The sequence below is a fragment of the Gekko japonicus genome, unplaced genomic scaffold, assembly GCF_001447785.1.
Source record: "Gekko japonicus isolate JY-2015 unplaced genomic scaffold, Gekko_japonicus_V1.1 scaffold59, whole genome shotgun sequence".
NCBI classification, from domain to species: Eukaryota; Metazoa; Chordata; class Lepidosauria; order Squamata; family Gekkonidae; genus Gekko; species Gekko japonicus.
The window spans coordinates 894,727-921,591 of NW_015169174.1; the positions used below are offsets into that span (position 1 = coordinate 894,727).

Here is a 26,865-nt window from a genome sequence, read left to right on the forward strand (position 1 = left end):
ATGCTGCTAACCCAAGGACTGATATCATTTCTTTTGCAGAGTCCTATATGGGAACAAGATCACAGAGCTGCCCAAAGGGGTGTTCGGGGGACTGTATGCACTGCAATTACTGTAAGCACAAGTGGGAAGGCTAGCTGGAGGGCGGTGTGGCCATGTGCATGGTGGGAGGGTTGTGGTAGTGTGGCAACTTTGCGCCAGTTCTCAGAGCAGCCCAGAACTGCATATGTGCCCCACCCAGAACTTTTAGCAAAACTATAAGCAATTGCAACTTGGTCTTTCTTCATTCTGTACAGCCTACTGCTCCCCCTGTATTTAAGTTCATCTTCCACATAGCCTGCCTCACTTCAGAGTGCATCTCCCCCCCCCCATGCCCTTTATGGTCATAATCTCCTCCCCAACATTAGCCCCCTCTTCCCTCCTTATCTAGCTGCACCTTTCCCAGCTGCCAGCTACACTATCCCAGATGAAGGCATAGACAGGTCTGTCGATCATAAATAAGGGGAAGGAATGGGAATTATGAAGATACTTCCTCTCAGTCTATCCTTAAAAGTAGGATGTTGCCTGATTTAAATATTATTCTAGCAGACAAGAAGAATTTACCCATGTGGTCTTGTACACATAATAATGTAAGAGCAGCCATGTTGGAGCAGATCAGTGTTCCATCTAGTCCAGCATCCAGTCACATGGTGGCAAACCTGATGCCCTCTTGGGAGGCCTACAAGGAAGACCCACAGGTCAAAGCCTCTCGCTATGGATGCCTCCTCTGGATTCATATGCAGAGGCTCACTGCTTCAGAACATGAGAGCTCCATTTCGTCACCTTGGCCAACAGCCTATGATTTACCTATCCTCCATGAATTTGTCTAATCCCCTTTTAAAGCCAACTAAACCAATGGTTATCTCTACATCCTGTGGCACTGAACTCCAAAGGTTAGTTACTTTTTGAGCTAAGAAGTACTACCTTTTGCCTGTATTGAATCGACTGTCCATCAATGTCACTGCGTGGCTTCAAGTTCCAGTCTTATGGGAGAAAAAAGTTGTCTACTTTCTCCACCCGTGCACAATTGTGTAAACTAGTGCCCTGTACCCCTACCCCCTTAATTGTCTGTCCTCTGAACTTAAAAGCCCTAGATTCCTTAGCTTTTCCTTACTGAGAATGTGCTGCAGGTCCTTGATCATGTTGCTTGCCCTTTTCTGCACCTTTTCAAGCACTACTGTATCTACCCAGGGTCTCATTTCCGCTGTACTGCTGCACACGCAATGCTGCTTGCTGTGGATGCAGTGTAGCATGCCAGCGCAACACCTGCCCAGGTTATGGATCTCTGGCATGCTAAAGTTGTACTCAAAGCAGCTGAGAGCCCTGTTTAAACAAATGTCCAGTGAGTGAAAAATCTCATGGTAAGATGCCCTTAACCACCAGCATAAGGTTTCAGTCAGGTCTAAGTCTGGATTCTCATGGTGACTTGTTGGGTGGTAGCTGGGTGGGGTCAATGGAATCTCCTCCTACTCTGAATGCTGGTCATGAATGATTTTCATGTAATATCTCTCTCTCTCTCACACGCAAAGAGCTAGGCTGTAACATGTTCCTCCACTCCAGGCTCCTGAATGCCAACAAGATTAACTGCATCCGGGCAGATGCCTTTGCTGATCTGCAGAACCTGTCACTGCTTTCGCTCTATGACAACAAGATCCAGACCTTGGCTAAGGGCACCTTTGCCACCTTGCGTGCCATCCAGACCCTGTGAGTGCTTTCTTCTCTAAAGATGTGTCCAGGGGTGACAGGATTCTGGGGGAGGAAGGTAGGCTTTTGAGTCCTGGAATTCCAAGGGGAAGGTAGCCCAGGATCTGGGTAGAGGACAAAGTGTGACTACGAAGCTCAGCACACTAAGAGGAGAGTCTTGCTAGATGATAGTTTCTGAACCGTGCCATCTCAGTGGGTAAAGAGGAAACTGATATTGGCTCAGGATCATTGCTAGAGCCCCATGTTCTAGCATCCTGGTGGCATGACAAAGGTATTGTGCCAGCAGCACGCACCACCTTAGCAGCTAGATTCAAAATTATGATGTCAGACTCTAATGTAGCCTCTTACATTAGCCACCAGAGCAACCCCCCGTTTCCTGAGTTTGCCCAGCCATTCTTGGTAGGATGTGCTAAACTTCTGTTTCTTCTCCTTCTTACAGTCATCTAGCCCAGAACCCCTTTATCTGTGACTGCAACCTGAAGTGGCTGGCAGACTTCTTGCGGGCCAATCCTATTGAGACAAGCGGTGCTCGCTGTGCCAGCCCCCGCCGCTTGGCCAACAAACGCATCGGACAGATCAAGAGCAAGAAATTCCGCTGCTCGCGTATGACTTAACTATCGACTGCAGGGTTGCTTTTAGATTGGGGGCTCAGGACAGAGCAGAAAGGTTGGGATTTCCCCCCCGTCATAACCCCCCTGTACCTACTTGCATGCTTATTCAGAGATTCTGTCTCTGGCACCCAAGAAGGACTGAGGAGATGTTCTCCCCACCCCAGTTTTATTTCCCTTTTGCCAAGGCACAGAATTAGTTGTGGTTCTTCACCATCCATAAACTCAGCCTAGTTCTTTTTTCCTTCTTTTCATTTTAACATATCTGTGGCCAGGGTTTTTAGAAAGAATCACCATGTTCATAAACAGGAATTGGTCCAGTACAAATTCTCTGCTTGTACTAGTACTCCTGTGCAAGCAGAAGTGCTGCTTATGCTGCCAAACTTATTGCATCTTCACATGCATTTCCAGTTGTGCAAGACCTTGCCCAACCAATTTCTGGTCACCATAACATACAGGGTGGAAAGCCCTAGATGTTGCTCAAGTGGAACAGCACTAAGTCTGTTTGTGTTTCTACTTGTGCGTCACTGGATCCAAGCATAATGCTGCCTGTATCCAAAAAGGGAAGCCAAGCCAGAGAGGGTGGAGAAAGGACTTAGCTGAGGCAATGCAATCGTCACATTCTATTCAGTCCTCTACAGAGCTGGATATATTACCATAAAATTATTGACTTATATGAAAACTGAAAGGCCAAAGACTGTGCCATTTCCTATTTAAAACAAAAATTAATAATATCAGAAAGAATGTGCACATTGTAATGGATGATGGAGCAGTATACTTATTTTAATTCAGATAAACATATTAAGAGTTGATGTACCTGCTATAGTTTCTTGCCACGTATACTCAGATATTGAAAATAATGAGGGGGATGGATTTTGGTATCCTAAGTTTAACTGTGCTTACATTAACACTGTTTGCATGTTTCTGTTCACAGCCAAAGAGCAGTATTTCATTCCAGGTAAGGGAGCAGGACTTAGAGACTGGGTTTGTTAGGATTTGTGTGCTAGTTGCATGCATGTGTTCATGGTACTCTTCCTCTGCTGGCACAGTGGGGCTGTAGGAATGCCCATTATGCTGGTTTCGAATGGCTGTATTTTAGCCCAGCAAAGATGGCATGCAGTCTTTACAGGCATCGAGCATAACAAAAATCAGACTGGGATTGGTGAGTTTCTCTCTTTGGGACGAACCTTTCCTATTACTGTAGCATCTCAACTTTTCAGATCTGGAATGGAATTCTGTCTGGATTTATTTATTTTTTTTGCTGAGCCCGTGAAGGAGAGATGCCAGGAAGAGTTTGAAATGTTTGAATACTAATGCCTCTGTTTTAGATGTCTTTGCATCCATAGAAGCTAAAGGGACCTATAGAAGTACTATAGAAACTAAAGGAATCGTTGGCCCACTGGATTTTTTTTCTAATTTCCCGTCTATGGCAGGATCAGGCAGAGTTATGTGCATGGGGAACTGATGACCAGAGAGACTGTACAACTTGGGAAGGAGGAGCAGTGTGGTAGAACAAGGAATGGAATTTGGGTTTTTGGAAACTCGTTTTAGTCCTCACTCAGTCCCAAGTATCCAGCTTAGGATACAGAAATCTTCAGGCCCATTCGCTTCTTCCTGAAGTACTTGTAGATCCCTTACCCTGTTGGAAAGCTGGGCTCCCACATCTAATCCTTGCTTTCCACTCTTGTGAAGAGGGAGTTCCATGGGGCTAAGGCAGGGTGAGCACATGAGAGTACTAAGGATTACCTAGCCGGGGAGAATCCTCCCTTTCCTTCTGGAGTGCACTTTTGTAGCAGCATCTGTCACATCCACACACATATGCATCCATGTGTATAGACTAACACATACACTAGCAGGCGGTGTTTTCTCTCCCGGGCAGGTACAGAAGATTACCAGTTGAACAGTGAATGCCACAGTGATGTGGTCTGCCCTCCCAAGTGCCGCTGTGAAGCCAATGTGGTGGAGTGTTCCAATCTGAAACTGACAAAGATCCCAGAGCGCCTTCCACAGGCCACAGCTGAGTTGTGAGGCTTTGTCTTTATCTGTGAACTTTATGACCTCCCCTCCCTCAAAAACCCTGAAATCCTTTGATGTCTGTGTGTCTTACACAATCCTGGAAACCAAGTCTGTTCCAGAGGTTGTCATTTTAGGATTATTGATATCCCGAATCAACAGTTTCGTTTTGTATTTGCTTGGAAAGTCAAAAAAATGTTTAGACTTACAGAGACACTCTTTTAAAGGTTCACTGCATGTTTTCTTGGGATGGACACAAACTGAACCACGGAGCAAAATTCGTCACAAATTTTGCCCTGTTCGTGCTTCATGAATATTACTTCATGATGAGTCTATCATCATGGACTTCCATGAACTTTTAAAGTAGCTCGTGGCAGTTTGTGGATGGAGAAGAAAGCAGGGGTTTAAAGGGACTCTGAGCTGTTTTTCTGGCTGTCTTCTGCAGTCCTTTTAAAGTTTAAAGAGATAGCACAAGACAGCGTGAAACAGCTGAGTGGCTGGGAGTGCCTCTGCGCAAGACAGCCTGAAACAGTTGACTGGTGGAGAATGTCTCCCTGCTGCTCACCTGTTTTTCAGGCTGCCTTCTGCAGTCCCTTTAAATTGTACTAGTACTCCTGTGCAAAAGACAGCCCAAAACAGCTGAGCAGTGGGGAACAAGCTGTTCCCCATTGCTCAGCTGGGTTTTTTTTGTTTTTCTGCAAACCCCATTTAAAGGGATTGCAGTCCTTTTCAATGGGGTTTGTGGGGCCATGAACCACGAACCAGTTTGGTTTGTGAACAAACCTCCTGGTTCACTTCAGTTCATGGTTTAGGGCTCAACCATGAACCAAACTGCTTTTTCGCAGTTGGTGCCCATCCCTCGTTTGCTGCCAATTGTGAATTCTGCCCAATTTGAATATAGCTATTTAAGTTGAAAAAGAAAGTACAGAGGAAAGCTACTTTTTAATCCATGGGCTGTCTCCCTACATATTTAAATCACTTCAAGAGCAAATTTATCCCTAGATTATTGTTCAAAGATACAAAACAAACACAGCACGATGGACAATCTTCATTCTTTTTATCCCTCATCTCCGGCATCCACTGCCCACTTTATGCATTGTCAAAGTCTAGAATTGCTCTATGCATTTCCTGGACTTCATGTTTTGCAGCTCCCCCTATTTCTTCCCTTTCCTTTTGTATCTGTCATGTGTAGGTGTATGCCTCTCTAGTCTGAAACATCTTGTGTGTCTTACTTATTCCGCGTGCAGGCACTTCACAGAGTACAGTGGAATGACCCTTGTCTTATACACACTACCAAGACTTTCATACAGCCACTTCAAATGTGTACTTTGAGAGAATCTTTGTGGAGGAAAGCATGGGTGTTATATTGTTTGAAGTGCAATGCAAGTGTTTTTCTGCTGCAGATATACAATTTAGAAAGCTGATGTGAATTGGCTTCTTGCCTTCTTCTGATGTGTATTGGCTTCACATTGTACTTTTGCATGCTTTCTTATATAGCAGTCGCCTCAGCACAGGGGGGAAGGGAATGTGTGAAGGGACCCTTAGAGAATATTGAGAAATGCGCCCAGAATCCCCTTTTTTTGTTTTGTTTTCCTGGCTTTAATTTCATTCTCACTTTTTCAGTGTTTACTTTCCTTTGTTTTTCTTTCAGGCGCCTAAATAATAATGAGATCACAGTGCTGGAAGCTACAGGCATCTTCAAGAAGCTCCCTCACCTAAAGAAAATGTGAGTGTGTACGTGACAGACTCTAGTAACAGAGAAGACCTCCTTCTTGCACAAGATCTGGGGGATGTTCCAGAAAAATGGAGGTGGTGGTAGGGATAGGACTCTCAGTGTAGCAGATGTCCAGCAATTCAGATGTTTCTAACGGGTGAGGCAGAGCCACAAGCATGCCTGGACTCTCAGAAGCAGCATGGAAAATGGCTTCAGAGAATTCTTTTTCTTAATGTCACAGATTCAAGGCTAAAAGTGGGAGAAAGCCTCCAAGGTAGGAGCAAGGGCAGTTCAGTAACAAATTGAGGGGAGCTGAGTGGCGTAAATAAAACTGGCATAGCTGGAGCTAAAGTAACTCATCTGAGCTAAGAGCTGAGCTAAGAGCTCCCTGTAGGCTGTATGCTAAGATGTGAAAGCTTTCTTCCTGCTCCTGCAGTCCACTCTTCACTTCTTCCTTCTTTCTTTCCCAGAAATCTGAGCAACAACAAGGTGTCAGAGATTGAGGATGGGGCCTTTGAGGGGGCGGCCTCAGTCAGTGAATTGCACCTGACTGCTAATCAGCTGGAGTCAGTGCGCAGTGCCATGTTCCGGGGCCTTGATGGGCTGAGGACATTGTAAGTTGCTCCCAACTGGAGCGGGGTGAAAGGAACACTGTGGGTTATCAGTACATGTGGGGAGCAGCAGGGTGTGTGGAGAATGTTGCCAGATCCCCCTGAGGTCTCTGGTAGTAAAGGCTGCTTTCCACTATTTCCCTTCCAGAATGTTAAGGAACAACCGTATCAACTGCATCCACAACGACAGCTTCACCGGGCTGCGCAATGTGCGCCTTCTCTCTTTGTATGACAACCAGATCAGCACCATTGCACCTGGTGCTTTTGACACATTGCAGTCACTCTCTACACTGTGAGTCATGACATCAGGTGGGAAAGTACCTCCCATATACAGGGGGGGGGCAATCAGGATGATCATGCTCCCTCCTGGTCTCAATTTCTTTCTTTTTCAGTATGTTTTTGTCAGCCATCTACCGGGGCATTCCTAGCAGTGTGAATGGGCCCCAATCAGGAGCAGTGCCAGAATAAGCAGACAGCCTGAAACGGTAGCTCAGAGAAAATGATCCCATTCATGTCTAGCTGGGTTCCATGGCTTTAACTCCACACCTGTGGAATCTGGCATGTATCTGTGATATCACAAGATTGGACTGTAGTAATACAAACAGCTTGAAATGTTCAGAGTGTTTCTCAGTAATTCTTAGAGCACTCATGTAAGGTAGGTCAGGATTACCATCCTGATAGTGCAGGGGTGGGTTGTCACTGCAAAAATTATTACTTATCTAATGTGTCATAGCGAGCCTGTCACTGAGATGAGATTTGAACCAGGGACTGACTTTGTGGTTCGGAGCTCACAGTGTTCAATCAGTTTGCTGCACCTGCTTTATCCTAGGGAGCACAGGTGTGGCTTGATTTGCAAAAGGGTGGGGGTCTTTCATGCCATCCCTCTTCATGGATGCCATGTAAGATTGTCTCAGCATAGCCTGGGTTACTTATTCCCTGTCTTCCCCCTCCCACATAGGAACTTGCTGGCTAACCCCTTCAATTGCAATTGCCGCCTGGCCTGGCTAGGTGACTGGCTTCGCAGGAGGAAGATTGTTACAGGGAACCCACGCTGCCATAACCCAGACTTCCTACGTCAAATCCCACTGCAGGATGTGGCCTTCCCTGACTTCAGGTGTGAGGAAGGTAACTGACAGGCACCAGGTGTTTTGGATAATATTATGGATGGAGAAGGAGGAATTACACAAACTGTGGCTGTGGCTGAGTAGAAGCTCTCCTTTGCCCCTACAAAGCCATGTTTGATTTTCTACCAGTGGGTCAGTGTACTGTCGTGTGGCAAAGTGCTGTATTTCAACCAGGTTCAAATTTCTGTCTAGCTCCCTCCCCACCTAATACTATTCAGTAGATTTAGCACAGAAATGCACATGTACAAATGTGCATTGTAGAGAATTTGGCTTCAGTGGGGCATGGAACTGCTGAATATTAAAGCAAACTTTTAATATGCCAAATGTCCATTAGCCCAGCCTGCACAGCATGTATGAAACTATTGCATTATACTTCAGTTCTGAAAAACAATTCACACAGGGATACAGGTTTCCTTATAGAAACAGGCTGAGTGGGAGCACAACTGGGACTGCATTCCAAAGATGAAATAATGTGTGCAGAAATATGTGCATTATCCACTTCATGCTTGGGCAGCCTCTTTTGAGTAGGAGTGACAGCAGCAGTGTGTGTGTGTGTGTGTGTGTGTGTGTGTGTGTACGCATGTGTGTACGTGTGTGCATGTGTGGAGTTAAATCTGCTGCTGTCCTCACTGTTCCCTAAACTGAAATGACCGTCTTTAGTGTGCCAGCATGGACCTATGCTACCTCAGCATCTTTTACATGGGCATGCCTAGCTCCTTTGGCACTACCAAAATCTGAACTTTGCTGAGGGTGTCAGAAACCCTAATTATGTAATGAGCTGCTGATTGGGTTGTCACTTGATTTCAAGCATTTTCCAAGTCAATTAATTGGCTGAAAGCGAGTCAACTTAATCAGCTATTTAACCATTCAGTCTAAGTAAGTACAATTTTTCAGCACTGGAGATATTTACGAGATGTTTAACACAGGGTCACTTTACTAAATAGATTAATGATTTGCTGTTTGGCAAATCTTCTTGCACTATTGGCCCTGATCCAAATAGCTGCTTCTGATACGAAGTGTGTGGAGGATGGTTGGCTGTGGCTGTTGATCAGAAAAATAAATTCACAGTCCTGCAGCTCTTTCAGGATACATCTCTGCACCGAGTCTCTTGTAGAAATCAATGGCAGGGCATATATGTCAAAGGGACCTTTCACACCCTTTCAAATTTAAAACTACGTTTTTATTTGAAATGGATTAATCACCTAAATGAATTAATTTTCTCTGATCTAATTGCTGATGCCTGTGGCCATTTAAAAAATCCAGGAGCTTTTATAGAGTGACCAGGGTAGGTGGAGATTCTGATTTCCTTGGAGAGATTTGAGATAATTAACTATGTCAGGATTCTCGAATGCCATCGCATTGCCCATTTCCTCTATAACTCCTTTGGCTTGTCCCTTGACAGGTCAGGAGGAGACAAGCTGTTTCCCGCGCCCTCAGTGCCCCCAGGAGTGCACATGCCTGGACACTGTCGTTCGTTGCAGCAACAAGCATCTGAAATCCCTCCCCAAGGGGATCCCCAAGAATGTCACAGAACTGTGAGTAACTCTGACTTGACAGTGCATCAGAAGAGGGGAGCAGTGGGGACAGATGTGTTGCATCCTTGGATTTAAGGGGCCAGGAGCAGCCAAGTGAGAAAAAACCTGCTTCAGTCCTAACTCTGCTTTGTAGAAGCAATGACTTCCTTGTAAGGCCCACATAGTTCCATATCCTGAAGATGTCTTTTTGAATGTAGGTTCAAAAACCATGTGCTTAATGATCTATGAAAGCATTCTTTCTTTTCTGAAAATAATAATGTTAGAATTATTAGTATGTGGGGCCAGTCTGTTGTTCCATGAAGTTAATGAATTCTACCCATAGCAATTAAAATGGCAGAAAGACAGAAAGAGAGCAAGTGTGGGACTCACACCGTTTCAAATTTAAGAAACTTGCACATAAAGGAACATGTATCCCTAAATGGATGCTAGCTCCTTTGTAATATTAGAAATACAAATGCGAAGCACATATATTTACAAATACAGTAGCAGTCAGATGGTTTCCCACTAGTTGGTCCTGGTGGCAGAGCAATGCGGGTATTATGGCCATCACTGCTTATGGCTCCTAAGTTCACAGTCCTTTTCTGGACACCATGATTAGCAAACTACTATCCTTCCTCTCAGAGACTCACCCTGACATTTGCATCTCTGTTGTGATCCCTGATACGTTCTTGATTGCCCTTGCAGCTATCTGGATGGCAATCAATTCACCCTGGTCCCTGGGCAGCTCTCCACCTTCCGTTACCTTCAGCTGGTGTAAGTATGCGTCAAGCAAACAGAGATGGCACAAGGAACAAGGGGTTGCCGTAGCCTTTCTCAGAGAGGCAGGAGAAGGAAGGACCATTTCCCAGGATTAAAACTAGAGGCTCCTGGCCCTGCCTTGCACCGTTATATTTGGCTTCCATGCTATTTGCCCATAGGAGTGTTTGGGGATGAAAGATCGCTGTAGAGTGGTGCAGACTTGTACCTCAGTGGATGCTGATCAACTGTTCTGGTTTTCATGGTTCAGCCAAGCTAAGGCTGGTCCAGTGGGTTGATAGGGAACACATGAAATCTTAGTAGAACGAGGGGGCAGCCATGCTGCTTGCCAGGGCAAAAGAGAGCACTTGTAAAAAGAGAGCACTTGTAGGGATGCAGCTGTTTATAGCAGCACCAGACACCTGAAATCACACCAGAAGTGGATGCCCAAGAACACTGGAGCAGAAGGCCTGGCTGAACTGTACACTCTGGTGCCACGTTGCCTAGCCTGTTCTGTGCAGTCGCATGCAAACAAGTACACCTCGTGGAAAATGTGAGAGAGTATAGAACCGTAGAGATGTGGCTACCAGGAGGAGGGTGAAGGGAGCTAGCTCTGAGGGTGGGAAACTCTTCCTGCCTCCTCTGTGCAGCATAAGAGGTTAAGAGGAGGAATGGGGACCGTGCTGAATTACATGACGTTTCAAATATAACATTCAGCTATTCTCAGCAGCTGAGGAGAGGGTAAGACAAGACTTGAGGAAAGCAGATTTATTATTGGGAAATATTTTTAAAGTTGACTCTTCTTCATCGAAAGAGCACATCCCCCAAGCAGGATGCAGTTAAAATGTTCTTATGATTGCTGGGACATCTTGAACTGTGTGCAAGTAGTGGATGAATGCATTCCAGTCCACCTGTTTTCTGTTAACATAAGAACATAAGTAGAGACTATTGGATCAGACTAGTGGTTCATCTAGTCCAGCATGCTGTTTCTCACAGCAGCCAGCCAGTTCTCCTGAAGGGCCAAACAAATGTCACAGAGGCGCAAGCCTTCCTCTGATGCCGCACAGGTATTCACAGGGGTTTTTGCCTCTATCTGAGGAGGTTCCATTTAGTCACCATGGCTAGTAGCCATTAATAGAATAATCCTCCATGAATCTGTCAGACCCTGTTTTAAAGCCAGCTATGATCATGGTCATTTCCCCAACTTGAAACAGTCCGGGAGGGCAATATTTGCCTTGTTGGGGCTCCACATGTATTGATGAGGTACCGATGGGTTTTCCCCAGTGAGGCGAATAGCAGCTGCCTGGGGCCGTATTGGGGGGGGGGGAGAGGGACCGCTTTGTGTATATGCCACAGTCCCTGTCTGAATTGGGCCTCCACGCCCCTGGGACTGGGATTCCCAGCACAGATCTCCAGGCATCTTTAGCATGCAGTGGGTAGTCCGGCCTCATGGTGTACTGAGAAGAGGTCAGGACGGTGCTGAAGGACTAGCCGATCAAAGATGGTATTAGAGGCTGTCTGGTGTTTCTTTCCTTACAGGGACCTGAGCAACAACAAGATCAGCTCCCTCAGCAACTCCTCCTTCACCAATATGAGCCAGCTCACCACCTTGTGAGTGCCCAGTAAAAAACTGCATAGCAGGTCAGAAGGGAACAGTGTGCTGCTGCAGCTTTTGCTGCTCAAAGGAGAGCGATGCTTCCTGCTAGCAGAGAGGCCACCGACTGGCCACAGGGGACACCACTAGAAAGAGTGGACCAGTCTGTTTCCAAATAGCTAAACATGAGTGCCTGCCTGCGATGGCGTCTGCACGCCTGTGAGAGATCACACCACAGCCGTCCATTCAGTTTTAGATTCCGGAAGTTGCCAAAAGCCACGTGAATGGTGCACATGTACCAGTCAACCTCTATCCTGACATTAGTGAACAAATCCTAAAAGTGCTACATAATCCTAAACGCTGGGTATTTCCTGTCCGTGCTACTGACAGTAAAGTTCAATGTGTGCCAGGGCTCCCATGATTTAGACAATCAGCCAGGAGGGCTAGAAATTTACACTGCTCATTTAGAAGACATATTTAAGACTGAACACATCAATCAATTTATAATTTATTTGTAAACTGGAACCTTTAAACTGTAGGTTTTTATTGGATTTCAGAAAAAGCTATCCCGTATGAAAAAAGGAGTAAAATATTAACTTTGAATACCGTACCCCCATGCCAAATATGAAAGCCAGTTTGGTGTAGTGGTTAGGAGCACAGACTCTAATCAGGGAGAACTGGGTTTGATTCCCCACTTCTCCCCATGCAGCTGCTGGTGTGACCTTGAGTCAATCACAAGTTCTTTCCGAGCTGTTCTCTCAAGGGCAGTTCTCAGTCAGAACTCTCTCAGCTCCACCTATCTCACAGGGTGTCTGTTGTGGGGAGGGGAAGGGAAAGGAGATTGTAAGCCGCTCTGAGACTCCTTCAGGTAGTGAAGGGTGGGGTATAAATGCTATCTCTTCTTCTTCTTCGATGCATGCCTATATTATTTGTTTGGGGGAGAAAACAGCTGTCAGTGTAATAATCGTTAAGCTATTACTTTTACTGGGATTGTGTAATAGTTATTTTGATCATTTAAGTAATTAATTACTAGGATTGAAGTAAGGTAGCTTTTCGGCTAAACATTTTTAATTAGCGAGCTCCTCTAAGTCCTATTTGTATTATCATGAGTTGTGTAGTTTTAAGCTCATGCCAAATTAGGCTGCATGTCATATATGGAGTGAATAAAACGATACCAGCAGCCACACAGGATGGAATACAATCAAACCCCAAGAAAAACTGCGACCCCATTTTGTGAGAGTTGCCACTTGGGGAACGTTGAAAGAAACAATGCTGGGAGAAGGGAAGCCACTCAGTGAGTTTGTGGGATGTCTTTAGAGAGTGTGTGTTGATCCAGACTGTTCCTTCCTTTCTCCACCATCACCCAGGATTCTCAGCTACAACGCACTCCAGTGCATCCCCCCACTGGCCTTTGAAGGTCTCCGTTCTCTGCGACTGCTGTAGGTACCTTGTACTTCTGCGCGCGCACACACACACACCCAGTTGTACCAGCTCAAGGTTTTCACCACCACCTCCTTCTCCAAGAATTCAAACTAGTCCACTTCTCTGCCGTCTAACCCTGGCCTGATCCTTCTGGGGATAGGAAGCTGTTTCTTTAAGAAGCTTATCAATGAGGCAAAATGTAGCAGGGGAAGGGCCAATGAACTTCCTGTGAACTGTGGGACCCTGTTCTCATAGGCCACTTTTCTGATGCATGTTTGGGGGTCCATGACAACTCACTTGGCTTTTTCTGTGCCTTTAGCCAGCCAGGCTGGACTACCAAATGCACCCCATAGACAGGGCAGGGACTTGCTCCTAAGCTGCCAGTCCCTGTGGCCAATGAGAACTATTGCCTGTGCTTGTGTGCAGATCCCTCCATGGAAATGATATCGCCACCCTCCCAGAGGGGATCTTTGCCGATGTCATCTCCCTGTCTCACCTGTGAGTATCTGTGTCAGTCTGGGCACCCTTTCCCCCTGTAGGAGACTCCCATTGGAGGAGCTGCCTGGAAGTCTGTGGGGCTGTACCTGGGATGTGCAAATAAGAGAGCATAATTTGTTTTCTGCTGTTTTGTTCAGTTGGTTGGATAATTCCAGAAAGCAGTGCTAGGCATTTTTTTCCATTTGTGTTTAATGGCTGCCAGAAGTTGTGTGGGTGGGCGCATTCGAGATACTGAATAGTAGCAGAAACCAATCCAACTCTGTTTGCTGCAATTGTGATGAAATTCCTACTGCACCTGTTACCGGAAGCTAGCTGTATACAAGGCAAGGGAGTTTGGTCCCTATGGTAAATGGCCAGTAAGACTTGGTTAGGGAAGTAGCTATACTGTGCCTCACTTTTTCACCACAACTCAGGGGAATGTCTCCTAGACTAGCAGGAATTGTAAAGCTACAACAGACCCAGCTGCGTATGAGGACATGGGGCGGGGGCAGGATGAAGGAGGACACATGTTAGGACGGCGCTCTGGAGGCAGGCTAATGGTTTTCTATCAGCTGGCTGAGATTTTTGTATAGCTCAGCTTCCAACTGTAATTTATATGCATTTTAAATTAATTAATGAGCAACACCTCTGGGGAAGGTAGCCATATTGGAGGCTACTTCTATAGATATCTTTGGCTCTGCAACATCCAGTGATGATCTGCTGGAACACTCTGCATTTCACTGGAAGCAATTCACATCTTTAGCTGCCACTCATAAAGCAATGTCATCAAGTACTAAGATACTGATGTGCACTGCATGTGTGAATCAGCTCTAAAACCTCAGGAGAGAGGGACTAGCCCAGAATGTAATCCTCTTGCTTTGAGCAGACGGATTCAAAGCCTGAATTTGGACACTTGAAGATTATTGATCAGTTCCAGGGCTGTTGTCTAGCATGCTGAGTCAAAGTTGGGTGAACTGGTACAGTCTAGATATAGCTTCAGAAACAGCACCAGTGTCCAGATGCAGAAAGCCACTGTACCTTTAATAGTGATGAAAAAGCTCTGGTTCTCCCTGCCCCACAGAGCCATCGGTGCCAACCCACTGTACTGTGATTGCCACATGCGCTGGCTCTCAGGCTGGGTCAAAACCGGTTACAAAGAGCCTGGCATCGCCCGTTGTGCCGGCCCTGCTGATATGGAGGGCAAACTGCTGCTCACAACTCCAGCCAAAAAGTTTGAGTGCCAAGGTAAGTGACTGGGGTGGTGGAGAGAGGAAGAGAATCTGCTCGAGCACTTCCCATGAGTAGGCAAGGAGACGCCCATTCCAGGCTGCTCAGTTGCTCTTTTTCTATTTTTCAGCTGAATTGGGGGTTGAGCATGAGCAACAAAGCATCAAGACCACATCAGAAGAAAGGGTTGGGTGGGCACGGTATTGTGTGGGCGGGGCTGTTGAAAACTGGATGCATAGAAAGAGAAGGTGTTGCTAATGTGTGAGAGGCGGGAAGTGAGGAGAGGCTTCATGCTAGTGGGTGGAGTGTGTGATGTGAAACCTCCAGGCCCACAAATGTGCCTTAGATAGTGCTCAGAAGGTAGGCTCATCCTTTCAGAAGGCAGACCTCTGCAGGAGAGTCACAGGTACAAGGCTGGAGGATATGTTGCCTCTCTTCCACGTCAAGACACTACAAGTAAATAACATCCTAATGGACATAATAAGAGTCACTTTTCATCTGTGATTGCCTCTGACCAAGACTGCCTCTGAAGGGGAGTTCCAAGCAAGAACAGTATATGAGAGTCCTAAGCAGAAGCACATATACATCCCATCCCACACCAATGCCTCGGCTGTAGTCGCGCACTCCAGTGTGTGCACTTTGTTGTCCCTCTCTGTCTACGCAGGCCCTCTTCCCCTGAGCATCCAGGCCAAGTGTAACCCCTGCTTCTCCAACCCATGCCAAAACAAGGGCACCTGTCACCAAGACCCTCTGGTTTCTTATCGCTGTACGTGCTCCAGTGGCTATAAGGTGAGATGGATGAGGAGACAGTGGGGACTAGGGAGGATGAAAGAGAAGGGGATGGCTTTCTCCGTGCTTTGAGGGCCATGCCTCTCAAACACCAGCTTTTGTGGGCGAAGGCCAAAGCTATGGGCAGGGCTCAGACATCCTGCATCTGATCAGGACAACTGCTTGCATTGCCTCCATCCTGACATTTGGCCCAGCTGGTCATTACCCAACTAATCAGCCAGAGAGCTACTAGAGGGGGAAAGAATATTCCAGCTACTTCATTTGCATCCCTTGCTTCATTTGCATATATGGAAATGTCAGCAGTTGCTATCAAATAACATTGAAGCTGAGCTTAAAGGGAAATTCTGCTAGCAAAACCCAACCAAAAGTTGACCAGGTTTGAATATAGGTAGCAACTCCTACCAATTCCTTATGGGTTTTCTTTTAATGGCTGATAAGGAAACTGCTGGGGCTGAGAAAACCCCATTCCCAGCCAGAGCTCAGCCTTTCTTTCTCTGAACTGAGGCTGCTTCTTCCCTTTATTGCAGGGTCGAAACTGTGAAGTCTCTCTTGATGGTTGCTCCAGTAGCCCCTGTGAGAACGGCGGGACTTGTCTGCCTCATGAAGGGGATGGAGCCAGTTTCACGTGAGTGGCAGCTCCGTATCTCGGGGAGGGGCTTTGCTTGGTGATGGGTGGAATTTTCCTATTCAGGATGGCTTGAGACGCTTTGCCGACCTGGTGCCAGTTGCAGTAAAATGCCAGAGGCTGCCCAGCTACCCATACCTTTAAGGCCTTCCACTGATAAAGCCTGCTGGCCTTTTCCTTCAAGCAGCAGTCAGTAGGGAAGCAATTCTTTGATCTCCAGCGTGCCCTCCTGCGCCCCACCACTTTGTAGGCAAGACCCACCACCACCACCACAAGCCCTCTGACTCTGCAGTCAGTTTCTTTTGGTAAATATAGGTTGGGTCCTGGGAGAGAAAACTATTAGCAGACTTGCACCCCGCCGAATTAGCTACTGTTTTGGCCTCTTGGGGTGCTGTGGACTTTGCCTTGTAGCTGGACCTCTGTGCACAGAGCTCCTCCTCACTCCACTCTCCAGAGTACAGTGTGGGCGGCTTTCTGGGAAACAGACCATAATTAGTGGCTGAAAATAAACCACAGGCAGTGGAGAGAGAATGGGGCCCCAGCCTTGTCTGTGCACCCAAATTGCCAGGATGCTAAATGGCCTCTCATCCCGTCTCCATAACAACCCAGCATCTTCAAAGCTAGCACACAGTGTCCTTTGGGGCTGACAAAGCTGAGTCTCTACACATGCCAGGCGAGAGTCTGTCTTTGGGGAACGATAGCAAACAGGGAGATGACTCCTCTTGGAAAGGGTATGAGGGCCTTCTGCCCCACAGAGCAACTCAGTGTCTATGTGAAAGACGGTCCCCTGCTCCTGCACTACTCCCAGCTAAATAGGTTGCAGGCAATATAAATGCAAGTTGCCAGCATTTGCAATATACCCTGCACTTTACTACCTGCTGACACTTCATACGAATGCAGTGAATTTCCGTTTATCAGTATCTCCACAGTGAGCTTCTCTGACATGAACAGGGATTTGAACCTCGGTCTTCCAGACCCTAGTCCAACACTGCATGACACTGACTCTCATAAAATAAATTTATCATTTGTTTGGCTTCAGAATAAAAATATGGCTCTGAAAGCTGATTCTCATGCCTTGTGGCTGCTCAGGCCTGTGCCTGTTTCTTGCCTGAAACAAAGGCCCCCTTTTTCTCCTCACATCACATCTCCCACACCACTGTTGAACTTAAAGCATGCCAGGCCCCATCTGTCCTAGATCTCTGTCAAAACAAGGATCTCCTTAACTCCTTTTCAATCCAGTGGCACTCAGATTGATTCCGCTTAACATCCGTCCAATCAGATGCAGAAATGCCCTGGGTGCAGGACTATGTGGTGTTCAGAACCGGGGAGATCTGGGGGACTCTTAGAGAAGGCTGTGACTGCCCACCCTCCAAAATACCCCGCAGTGAACAGCTTCCAGTTTTTGGAATTTGCAGTTTAAATAACCATTATTTCTTTTCTGACAGGTGTTCCTGCATGGATGGATTTGAAGGACCAACCTGCAGTCTGAAGACCAACCATTGTAACAACAACCACTGCAAGAATGGTGCCACATGCGTCAACGGCTCCATCAATTATTCATGCTTGTGTCTTCCCTTCTATACAGGTAGAGTAGGCATAAGTGCGCAGCGATGGATCCCGTGGGCCCCTTCAGGTCCCGACACCATAACCAGACCATTGCAGAAATATTCAAGATGCATTGCCTTTGCAAACTGTGCAATCGGATTCCAGCTTATGACATTTAAGTTTCCTACTCCATTACTGGAGGCAGGTTTATCATGAGTGTCCTTGTACACAGAATCCAAGACTTGACAGTACAAGACACGCCATTATTCACCCTGGATGCCCTTTGATGGTTTTTTTTTAAATTTTATTTATTTAAAATATTTATATCCCACTTTTCTCCCAGTCAGTAGGACTTATTGGTGGTGTCCCTCCATGTAGAGGTTCCAGAGGGCCGCCGTGTTGGTCTGCAGCAGAACAGCCAGGCTAGAGTTCAGTGTCACCTTCGACATGCCCCTTTGTTCACGAAGCAGATGCAAATTTCTCAGAATTGGTTCCCTTCTCCCTGCCTCATAAATTCATAATGTTGAATTTCCCACATTTATAGGAAGAAATCCGAGTTTTCTTGAGTGGCATCTAATTATGTACTTGGCAGTTAAATTTGGATATTGTTCCATTGACAACAAGGAAACATAACATTTGTGTGAAGGCATGAGACTGTAGCAAGTTATTTAAATTGTAATTTGATAAGGGAAAGAACGATGGGGAACTCTTATTTCCCAAACAACTAGGTCTGCAAGCAGGAGGTCCTGTTGACTAACAAGGTCTGATGGTAGATCCAGTTGGCTAGCCGTGTTGGTCTGAAGCAGTAGAACAAATTTGGAGTCCAGTGGCACCCTTAAGACCAACAGAGGCTTATTCAAGGTATGAGCTTTCGTGTGCAAGGCACGCTTTTTCAAATCCCCCCCCCCCCCAAATACAAATGTATTTGAAAAAGCGTGCCTTGCACACGAAAGCTCATACCTTGAATAAGCCTCTGTTGGTCTTAAGGGTGCCACTGGACTCCAAATTTGTTCTACTGCTTCAGACCAACACGGCTAGCCAACTGGATCTACCATCAGACCTTGTTAGTCAACAGGACCTCCTGCTTGCAGACCTAGTTGTTTGGGAAATAAGAGTTCCCCATCGTTCTTTCCCTTATCAAATTACAATTTAAATAACTTGCTACAGTCTCATGCCTTCACACAAATGTTATGTTTCCTTGTTGTCAATGGAACAATATCCAAATTTAACTGCCAAGTACATAATTAGATGCCACTCAAGAAAACTCGGATTTCTTCCTATAAATGTGGGAAATTCAACATTACTTTTTCAAATACTCCCCCCCCCCAAATACAAATGTATTTGAAAAAGCGTGCCTTGCACACGAAAGCTCATACCTTGAATTAGCCTCTGTTGGTCTTAAAGGTATCATTGGATTCTAAATAAGACCTGATGGTTTTCTCATACTCCTCTCTCCATTAGGAAACACACTCCCCTTGCTGTGGATCCATCCCCATTTAACATGGCCTTCCACACGTGTGTGTGTATGCACAGTCATACATTCTGTCCATCATTCAATCTAGCTATTTTGTCTTGTACATATATTTATTTGATTCCATGCAGAAAGCGTAGAAGGTGGTGGCAGAGGAAGAACTGAGCATCCTGCAGAAACTTCCCTGAATTTTTTTTCTTTTTTCATTCAAGTTTCTATTCCCGTTTTTTGCACTGATAGGCTAGGAGGAGTGAGTATGATTTCCAGTAGTTGAAAGGCAGGGATTTGGTGGCCCATACCTTGTCCGTCCTCATGACCAGTGTTCCCTCTAAGCTGAGTTAGTGTGAGCTAGCTCACAGTTTTTTAGCCTCTGGCTGACACATTTTTGTCTTCGCTCGGGAAGGATGGCTCCAGAGCAAACTAATTTACGCAGTAGCCAAATTGCTTGCTCACAGCATTAATGCCAGTAGAATTTCTGCTCACAAGATTCCACAGCTTAGAGGGAACATTGCTCATGACCACTGGAAGTGAAAGAACCAACGCATAGTAATCAAATTATCATAGTGAACCCTGTTGCCAAATTAAGGGCCAAGTACATTCATCGCATGCATGTGGCTTGGCCCCCTCTAATAATAATGGAAGATATTGGAGCCATTTTAGCTTTTGGATGAGTAGGCATTTGTACTCAGCAATTCAAAAGAGCTGCATAGTAGGTGGCTTGAGTGTATCTGTGTTGATCCAGCAAGTGTTGGAGAGCAAAGGTTGTCTTGTCCTTCCCTCTGTCCTTGGGAAGTGCTGGCTCAGCCAGATCACAGGAGGCATTAGGCATGAGCTTAGCTTCTCTCTCTCTCTCTCTCCCTCTTCACCCTTCCCCCCCCCCCGCTTCCCGCAGGGACTTACTGTGAGCAGCTTGTGGATGTCTGTTCTCCAGAGCTCAACCCCTGCCAACATGATGCCAAATGCAGGGTTTCCCCTGATGGACCCAAGTGAGTGACCGGGGGGGGGGGGGGGGGGGGGGGATTTTAATTGTCAATTAACTGTCCAAAAAAACCCAAGTAGGTTTTGTATGAACTAGATGTACCAACTTTTCCAAGTTTTTGTGAAATTAGGCATGATGGAAGTTTCTTTTTCAGAATTCTATAGTTACTGTAATAAGCAGGAAGAGATGAATAATGGTGGGTTGCTTCCTACCACTGGGCCCACCAGTGTTCCCTCTTGCATTGAAGGAAGACAGAGTCACCAAAGAACTAAATGGTGGGATCCGACCCATTACCCCTAATGGAATACTGATGTCCTTGTAATGTAGTGCAGCCTGTTGAACATATACATTGAATGGCTTTTTCTGGTTTGTAATCCTTTCCATAAACTTCTAAAAAGGCAAGAGCCTCGGGAAGGTAGGAATTCTTCAGAATCTTCCAGTCCTTTCATTAAGTCTACTGAGTCACTTGTGTGAAGTCAGCACTGGTAATCCCCTGAGTAAAGCTGACATTCCATCTTGAGAATGGTTATAGTTAAGTCATTAGTCATATACAAGCTGTGGTTTAGTTGTTAGATGTAATATTTAGACTTATTTCTATGGATAGGTACAGAGAGAGCGTTTAGTGAATCATCTACTACCGGGGGGGGGGGGGGCTGGGAGAGGAAAGATTGAAAGGCAGACTTGGAAGTAGGCTTGGTAAAGACTTATAATAGAGACAGAAAAGGCGTACTGTCATGGCTACAGGCACCACCTGGCATATGTCCTTCTGCCTCTTGGAGTGATGGGTAGCCTGGCTCATTTAAGTGATTTATTCCTACCTCCAGGTGTGAGTGCGTGCCTGGCTATGTGGGAGATAACTGCAGTGTGGACTATGATGACTGCCTAGACCACCAGTGTCAGAACAATGCACAGTGCCTTGATGAACCAAATGGGTACTCCTGTTTTTGCACTGGAGGCTACAGGTACGTGTATTCGATGGAGGAGATGCCAAGAACACAAATCCTCCCCCCAACCCCAGGCATCCTGTGGAGGTCAGCACCAGGGCCTGTCCTATGCTTGAAGATTCTCTCCATCCACCCAAACAGAGCAGAGATCAGTAAAACTGTACTGGAAGGGAGAGGTCAGTAAAACAGAGACTAGACTTAAGAACACGGCTATTTCCAGGGTAGTTTGGCTGCTTTTGTGAGGGGAAAAAAGGGTGCATTTCATACTTGCTATGCCTATACCATGGAGGGAATTGGCTGCCTGGCTTGAATCCCTTTGTGCAGCCAGTGGTTCATCACAGGATTTTCCTGCATCTTAACTGAGATGTTCTGAATTGCATAGTAGGGGTGATCCTGCTGTATGCAGAAATAGGCGTATCGAAATAGGTGCAGATATGTGACGCGGCTCCAACCTGCAGTAGTAGAGACACTGGTGGTGGTGGTGGAAAGTGCCATCAAATCATAGCTGACTTATGGTGACCCCCCCCCATAGGGTTTTCAAGGCAAGAGATGTTCAGAGGTGGTTTGGCATTGCCTGCCCCCATGCTACGACCCTGGTATTCCTTGAAGGACTCCCATCCAAATACTGGCCAGTATTTGGCCAAATACTGTTTAGCTTCTGAAATCTGATGAAATACAACACTGGGTGGGCCATATTTTTCTTTTTTTGGGTAGTTTCAGAGAGTCTGCATAAAGTAGATTCAGGACTATATATCCTGAGCAAGTCAGTCAGTCTCTTTCTCTCTCTCCTCCCGTCCCATCATTATGAAAGGAATCGGAGTCCTTCCGTATGTGGCCATTCATCGGGGAAAAAGAAAACTCTAGGCGCTCACGTGTGACTTTGTGCTTCTAATTGTGCGTTGCTCCATCTCTGGTCAGGGGAATTCAGATGAGGGTGGAAGGGTGGCAGGTGGAGGTCGTGCACGACCCTAAACATCCTCCACTGGTTCCTGCTGTGGTCTGTGTGTGGGAGCACAGGCCTTGTGGTGTGATCCTGTGAGTCGCTCCCCTGAGTTCTGTCTTCTTATATGATCACTTCATCACAGTGGCCAGCTTTGTGAGATCCCACCCCATGGCTCCCTCCAGCCCAGCCCCTGCGAGAGAGCAGAGTGCCAGAATGGTGCCAACTGTGTGGAGTTAAGCAGTCGTGCCTTATGCCAGTGCCTTCCTGGCTTTGGAGGCCCCAAATGTGAGAAGCTTCTGAGTGTCAACTTTATAGACAGGGACACATACCTCCAATTCACCGACCTGCAAAATTGGCCCAGTGCTAACATCACTCTGCAGGTAAGAGATGGAAACCAAGCTTCCATCCTACCCCATGGGTGGGCATTGGGCAACTTTTTAAATCTATTTGTTAAATATGTATCTTGCCCTCCCCGCCGTGGCAGGCTCAGAGCGGCTTGCCTGATCTGTGCTATTTATGGTGCAAGTTGGATGTAGAGTATCTTTTTCCTGCTCCTTGCTTGTTCACTTTCTTACTCTCTGCAGGTCTCTACAGCTGAGGACAATGGGATCCTCTTGTACAATGGAGACACTGACCACATGGCGGTGGAGCTATACCAAGGCCATGTGCGTGTCAGCTATGACCCAGGCACCTACCCCAGCTCTGCCATTTACAGGTAGCTCTCAGTCCCTCCCTCAGTCACAGTAAAACCTTCAGAACCTAGAGAGATCTGTCACTGCCTTAGCAACCTGCATGTTATCCATGTGGTAGAAAAGGAAGGGTTGGGACTGGGATTGCTGCCCAAGATTTGTGTTGAGACCTTTTGCAGAAGTCACAGAAGGAGATATTGATTAGAGAACACAATGGAGGACTAAATGTGGTTACTGAACTTGTACGTTGGATGGGCAAGGGTTGACTGTAGATACCTAATGGTAGGTGAAGAAGTGGGTATCATGAGCCTTTCCCATCCCACATCTCTCTTCTCTCCCTAGTGCAGAGACCATCAATGATGGGCAGTTCCATACAGTGGAACTTGTGACGTTTGAGCGAATGGTGAACCTCTCCATTGATGGAGGCGACCCCATGACCATGGATGGCTTTGGCAAGGCCCACACTCTGAACTCTGAGGCTCCACTCTACGTGGGGGGTAGGGCTGTGACCGGGGCTCAGTTCAGTTGGGGAGGGGATGGAATGTTTCTGCTCCAACAGGAAGGGATACTTTCTTTTGCTGCTTCCACATTTGCACCATTTGTGTTGTAAGATCCTTCATCCTTAGCTTGGGCTGTTCTCTGCTCAGAAGGGTATCTCCTCCACTGTGTAGTGATGCAAGAGCCAGGGATGAAATGGGAGAGAAACTGGCTGAGTGCCAGGTGGGAGGAAATGGAACTTTATGGGTTAAATGTGTCCCCCAAATGGTTGACCAAGGTTCTAGTACCCACCCACCCCGTATGCTCTGCTGATTAGAAAAACACTTTCCCCCCTCCAATCCATTTCTTTCCCCAGAACTCTACCTCTTGTTGCTTTTCCTGCTCCTCACCTTGCCACTATGACTCTCCCCCACTAGGGATGCCTGTGGATGTGAACTCTGCTGCCTTCCGCCTCTGGCAGCTCTTGAACGGCTCAAGCTTCCATGGCTGCATCCGCAACTTGTACATCAATAATGAACTGCAGGACTTTACCAAGACCCAGATGAAGCCAGGAGTGGTGCCTGGCTGTGAGCCTTGCCGCAAGCTCTACTGCCTGCATGGCATTTGCCAGCCCAACACTGCTCATGGCCCCATTTGCCATTGTGACCCAGGCTGGGTTGGGCCCCATTGTGACCAGCCCATTAGCAACCCCTGCCAGGGGAACAAGTGAGTACACTGAAATACTGCATCGATGGGACACCAAATAAAACAGCAATTAAAATAAAATGGAATAATACAGTACACTGTTAAAACATTACTTATGGAGCTGTAATGGGGGGGTGGGGTGGAACCTGAGTCAAGAACAAAATCATTAACCAAACCAAAGACATTTTAACCTTGCACTTGAATCTAAAACTGGGCACCCAGTGGATTGCTGTGAGGAAGGAGTTCCATAATTGAAACTTCAGAATTGTCTTTAGAAGCAGACCCACATATATTGCAGTAGTCTTAATTTGGATGTGATCAGACCGTGGATAACCATGGCCAGGTCTTCTTTATCTAATAAATACTGCAGTTGGTGTATCAATGAAGGCTGAGAAAAATCACTGTGTGGTACAAAGGAAATCTGAGCCTCCATCTGTAGACACACATCTAGTAGGTCTTTCTAAATTGTGACCCTGTAGAGAGTGCAACCTTATTCAACAGGTGACTCCTTAGTTCCTGGATAGCAATATTACAAATCAGCAGCACCTCAGTCTTTTCTGGCTTGAGCTGCAGTTATGCTTTGGAAAATCTTTAGGAAAAGCGAAATTGGGCAGACTGGGAGAACACCCCTTAATAGAAACCTGGTGCAAGGATGGTGTATCTCTGAGGCTCCTGGACAAGACAGAACATTAACTTTCAATAAAACAATGACACAAACCATTTTACAAAGAAGAAAATGGGTTGGTTACATAGAGATAAAACGAAAATTTACATATAAATCTTTTTTGGATGTCAGGTGAATTATAACATTAAATAATTGTTATCTAAGATCTTTGATTTTGTGATATATGAATAACAGTCATTATTAAGATGTTGAAGGAATAACATACTAAGTCTCTCTTTTAATTATAAAGCATCTTGTATTTAGCTTCGGAGATGTTCTCCCAGTCAAATCTGTGTAAAGATATTTTGTCTAGTATTGGGAACCATATACTGAGTGGATTATAAAATTCACATTCGTTTTGATGTACGGTATCGTATATTGAAATTTTTTCTAACATAAATGTATCCCAAGTGACAAGACAGAATATTGTGAGTCTTTACTCCTCTTCACCTAGACACCCAGAAGTTCTCTCTCAAACGGCTACACTGTTCCCTGTTACTGGCTGCATTCCAGAGGCAGACCAGAACAGCAAAAGGGAGACCCAAGCACACCAAAGGAATCCTAGCACAGAAAGGGTTCTCTTTAGCTAACAATTTCCTCTGATAGAAGATGATGGGCGGAGGATTAAAAAAGAGAGAGGCTCTGGCCAGATCAACCTAAACTCTGTTTTATGTCTTGCTTGATCTGCAGATGTGTACATGGAATTTGTGTCCCCCTTGATGCGCTCTCCTATAGCTGCCAGTGCCAGGATGGTTACAAGGGGGCCTTATGCAATCAGCAAGGGGAGCTCCACAACCCATGCAAAGATCTGCAGTGTGTCCATGGTCAGTGTCAGATCTCAGACACAGGTGAAGCCTTCTGTGAATGCAACGGGGGATTCGATGGCGACCTCTGTGAGCAAGGTCAGACAAGTCTCCATGCCTACCCTGTATTTCTCTCTGAGCCACTGTTAAAGATCCCTAAGGGAACACAGTCTTCCCCACCCAGACACGTGGGCATGTACTTATGCTGGAAATATCATGTTAACCCAGGCATGTCCTCATGGATGGCAGAAGTTCTAAGTAGGGGCCACTCGGATGTTGCTCCTTTTCTAGTACCCTTCCCCAGTAAATTACTTAGCAACTGTAGACCTTCATCTACAGTACATTTCTACCTCCTGGTAGAAAAAAGCTTCAGGTCTGCATCTTGCAGCAAAACAAATTGGAATACACATCTCAATTTTCCTACAGAGCACCCAGCATGAACCGCATCCAAAACAAAGACACACTTGAACTCGCTTCTTCCAGCCACAGGGAACATAACCAATAAAACCATGTCTCCCAGTTATACAGCATCATTTTGTTGTTCCTTCTTGTCTGGAATGGATGGCTTTCTCTATGTCTCCTCCTTTCATTGAAGGATGGAGACCATTTTCACATGGCTCTCAGCCAATCAAGGCTCAAGAAAAAGAGATAAATGTCCAAAAACTGCCCTTACATGCCAGTCCCCAAACATTTAAGACTCCAGGAAGGTGGGGCTGTCCCTCATCACAAGCTTTTGATTTTACCAGCAGATTTATTTTTACCTCAAGCAATGTGGACGGAATAGTAATACCAACCAGAGGGCATTGCCCAATGCCTGACTTGCTCCTTTCAAATGTTCCCACAGAGTCGGAGTGCCGAGGTGAGGCTGTGCGTGATTTCCATCAGGTCCAGCGAGGCTACGCCATTTGCCAGACGACACGTCCTGTGTCCTGGGTGGAGTGTCGAGGATCGTGCCCAGGCCCGGGCTGCTGTGCAGGACTGCGTCTGAAGCGCAGGAAATACACCTTTGAGTGCAGCGATGGCTCTTCCTTTGTAGAGGAGGTGGAAAAACCCAGCAAATGTGGCTGTTCTCAGTGCATGTAGCCTCCAGCAAGGGACAGGCCAGAGCCAGAGACTAGTGGGACAGGCCTGTCCTAACAGAAGCCTTGGGAATGGACTTGTTGTCTTCTCTTGCCCCAGTTACTTCATGGGTGAGGGGAGGGCTAGGACACTCAGTTTGGCAACTGAGCAGCTCCTTTGGCTTGGCAAGAGTGGCTCTTCTGGATGGACCAGACAAAGGTGTAGATAGAAGACTTCTTCTGGCCAATCCAGCACAACAGATGTATTTATATCCAGCACAGACACTGTCTGGGGGTTGCTCCTTATGCACAGTATGGATTCTTATCAAGCCTGATCATGCTTATTTGTTTTACCTGGTGTGCTGTCCTGAAA

General features: G+C 46.3%; 1 protein-coding gene across 1 annotated transcript in view; it reads left to right on the plus strand.

The window, feature by feature from the left end:
• SLIT1 (slit guidance ligand 1) overlaps nt 1-26,603 on the plus strand; it is a 128,546-nt gene extending 101,943 nt beyond the window's left edge. The window contains 28 exon segments of the mRNA XM_015415898.1: nt 40-111; nt 1,597-1,740; nt 2,180-2,343; nt 3,283-3,306; nt 4,228-4,372; nt 6,013-6,087; nt 6,546-6,689; nt 6,835-6,978; nt 7,645-7,811; nt 9,213-9,345; nt 10,030-10,098; nt 11,620-11,691; nt 13,042-13,113; nt 13,523-13,594; nt 14,655-14,818; nt 15,465-15,589; nt 16,117-16,214; nt 17,660-17,799; nt 20,123-20,216; nt 21,034-21,171; nt 22,239-22,476; nt 22,681-22,811; nt 23,128-23,243; nt 23,246-23,282; nt 23,700-23,727; nt 23,729-23,988; nt 25,322-25,533; nt 26,279-26,603. Coding sequence (XP_015271384.1) covers nt 40-111; nt 1,597-1,740; nt 2,180-2,343; nt 3,283-3,306; nt 4,228-4,372; nt 6,013-6,087; nt 6,546-6,689; nt 6,835-6,978; nt 7,645-7,811; nt 9,213-9,345; nt 10,030-10,098; nt 11,620-11,691; nt 13,042-13,113; nt 13,523-13,594; nt 14,655-14,818; nt 15,465-15,589; nt 16,117-16,214; nt 17,660-17,799; nt 20,123-20,216; nt 21,034-21,171; nt 22,239-22,476; nt 22,681-22,811; nt 23,128-23,243; nt 23,246-23,282; nt 23,700-23,727; nt 23,729-23,988; nt 25,322-25,533; nt 26,279-26,517 — 3,517 coding nt within the window. The 3' untranslated portion in view covers nt 26,518-26,603.
• Nucleotides 26,604-26,865: the final 262 nt, after the last annotated feature.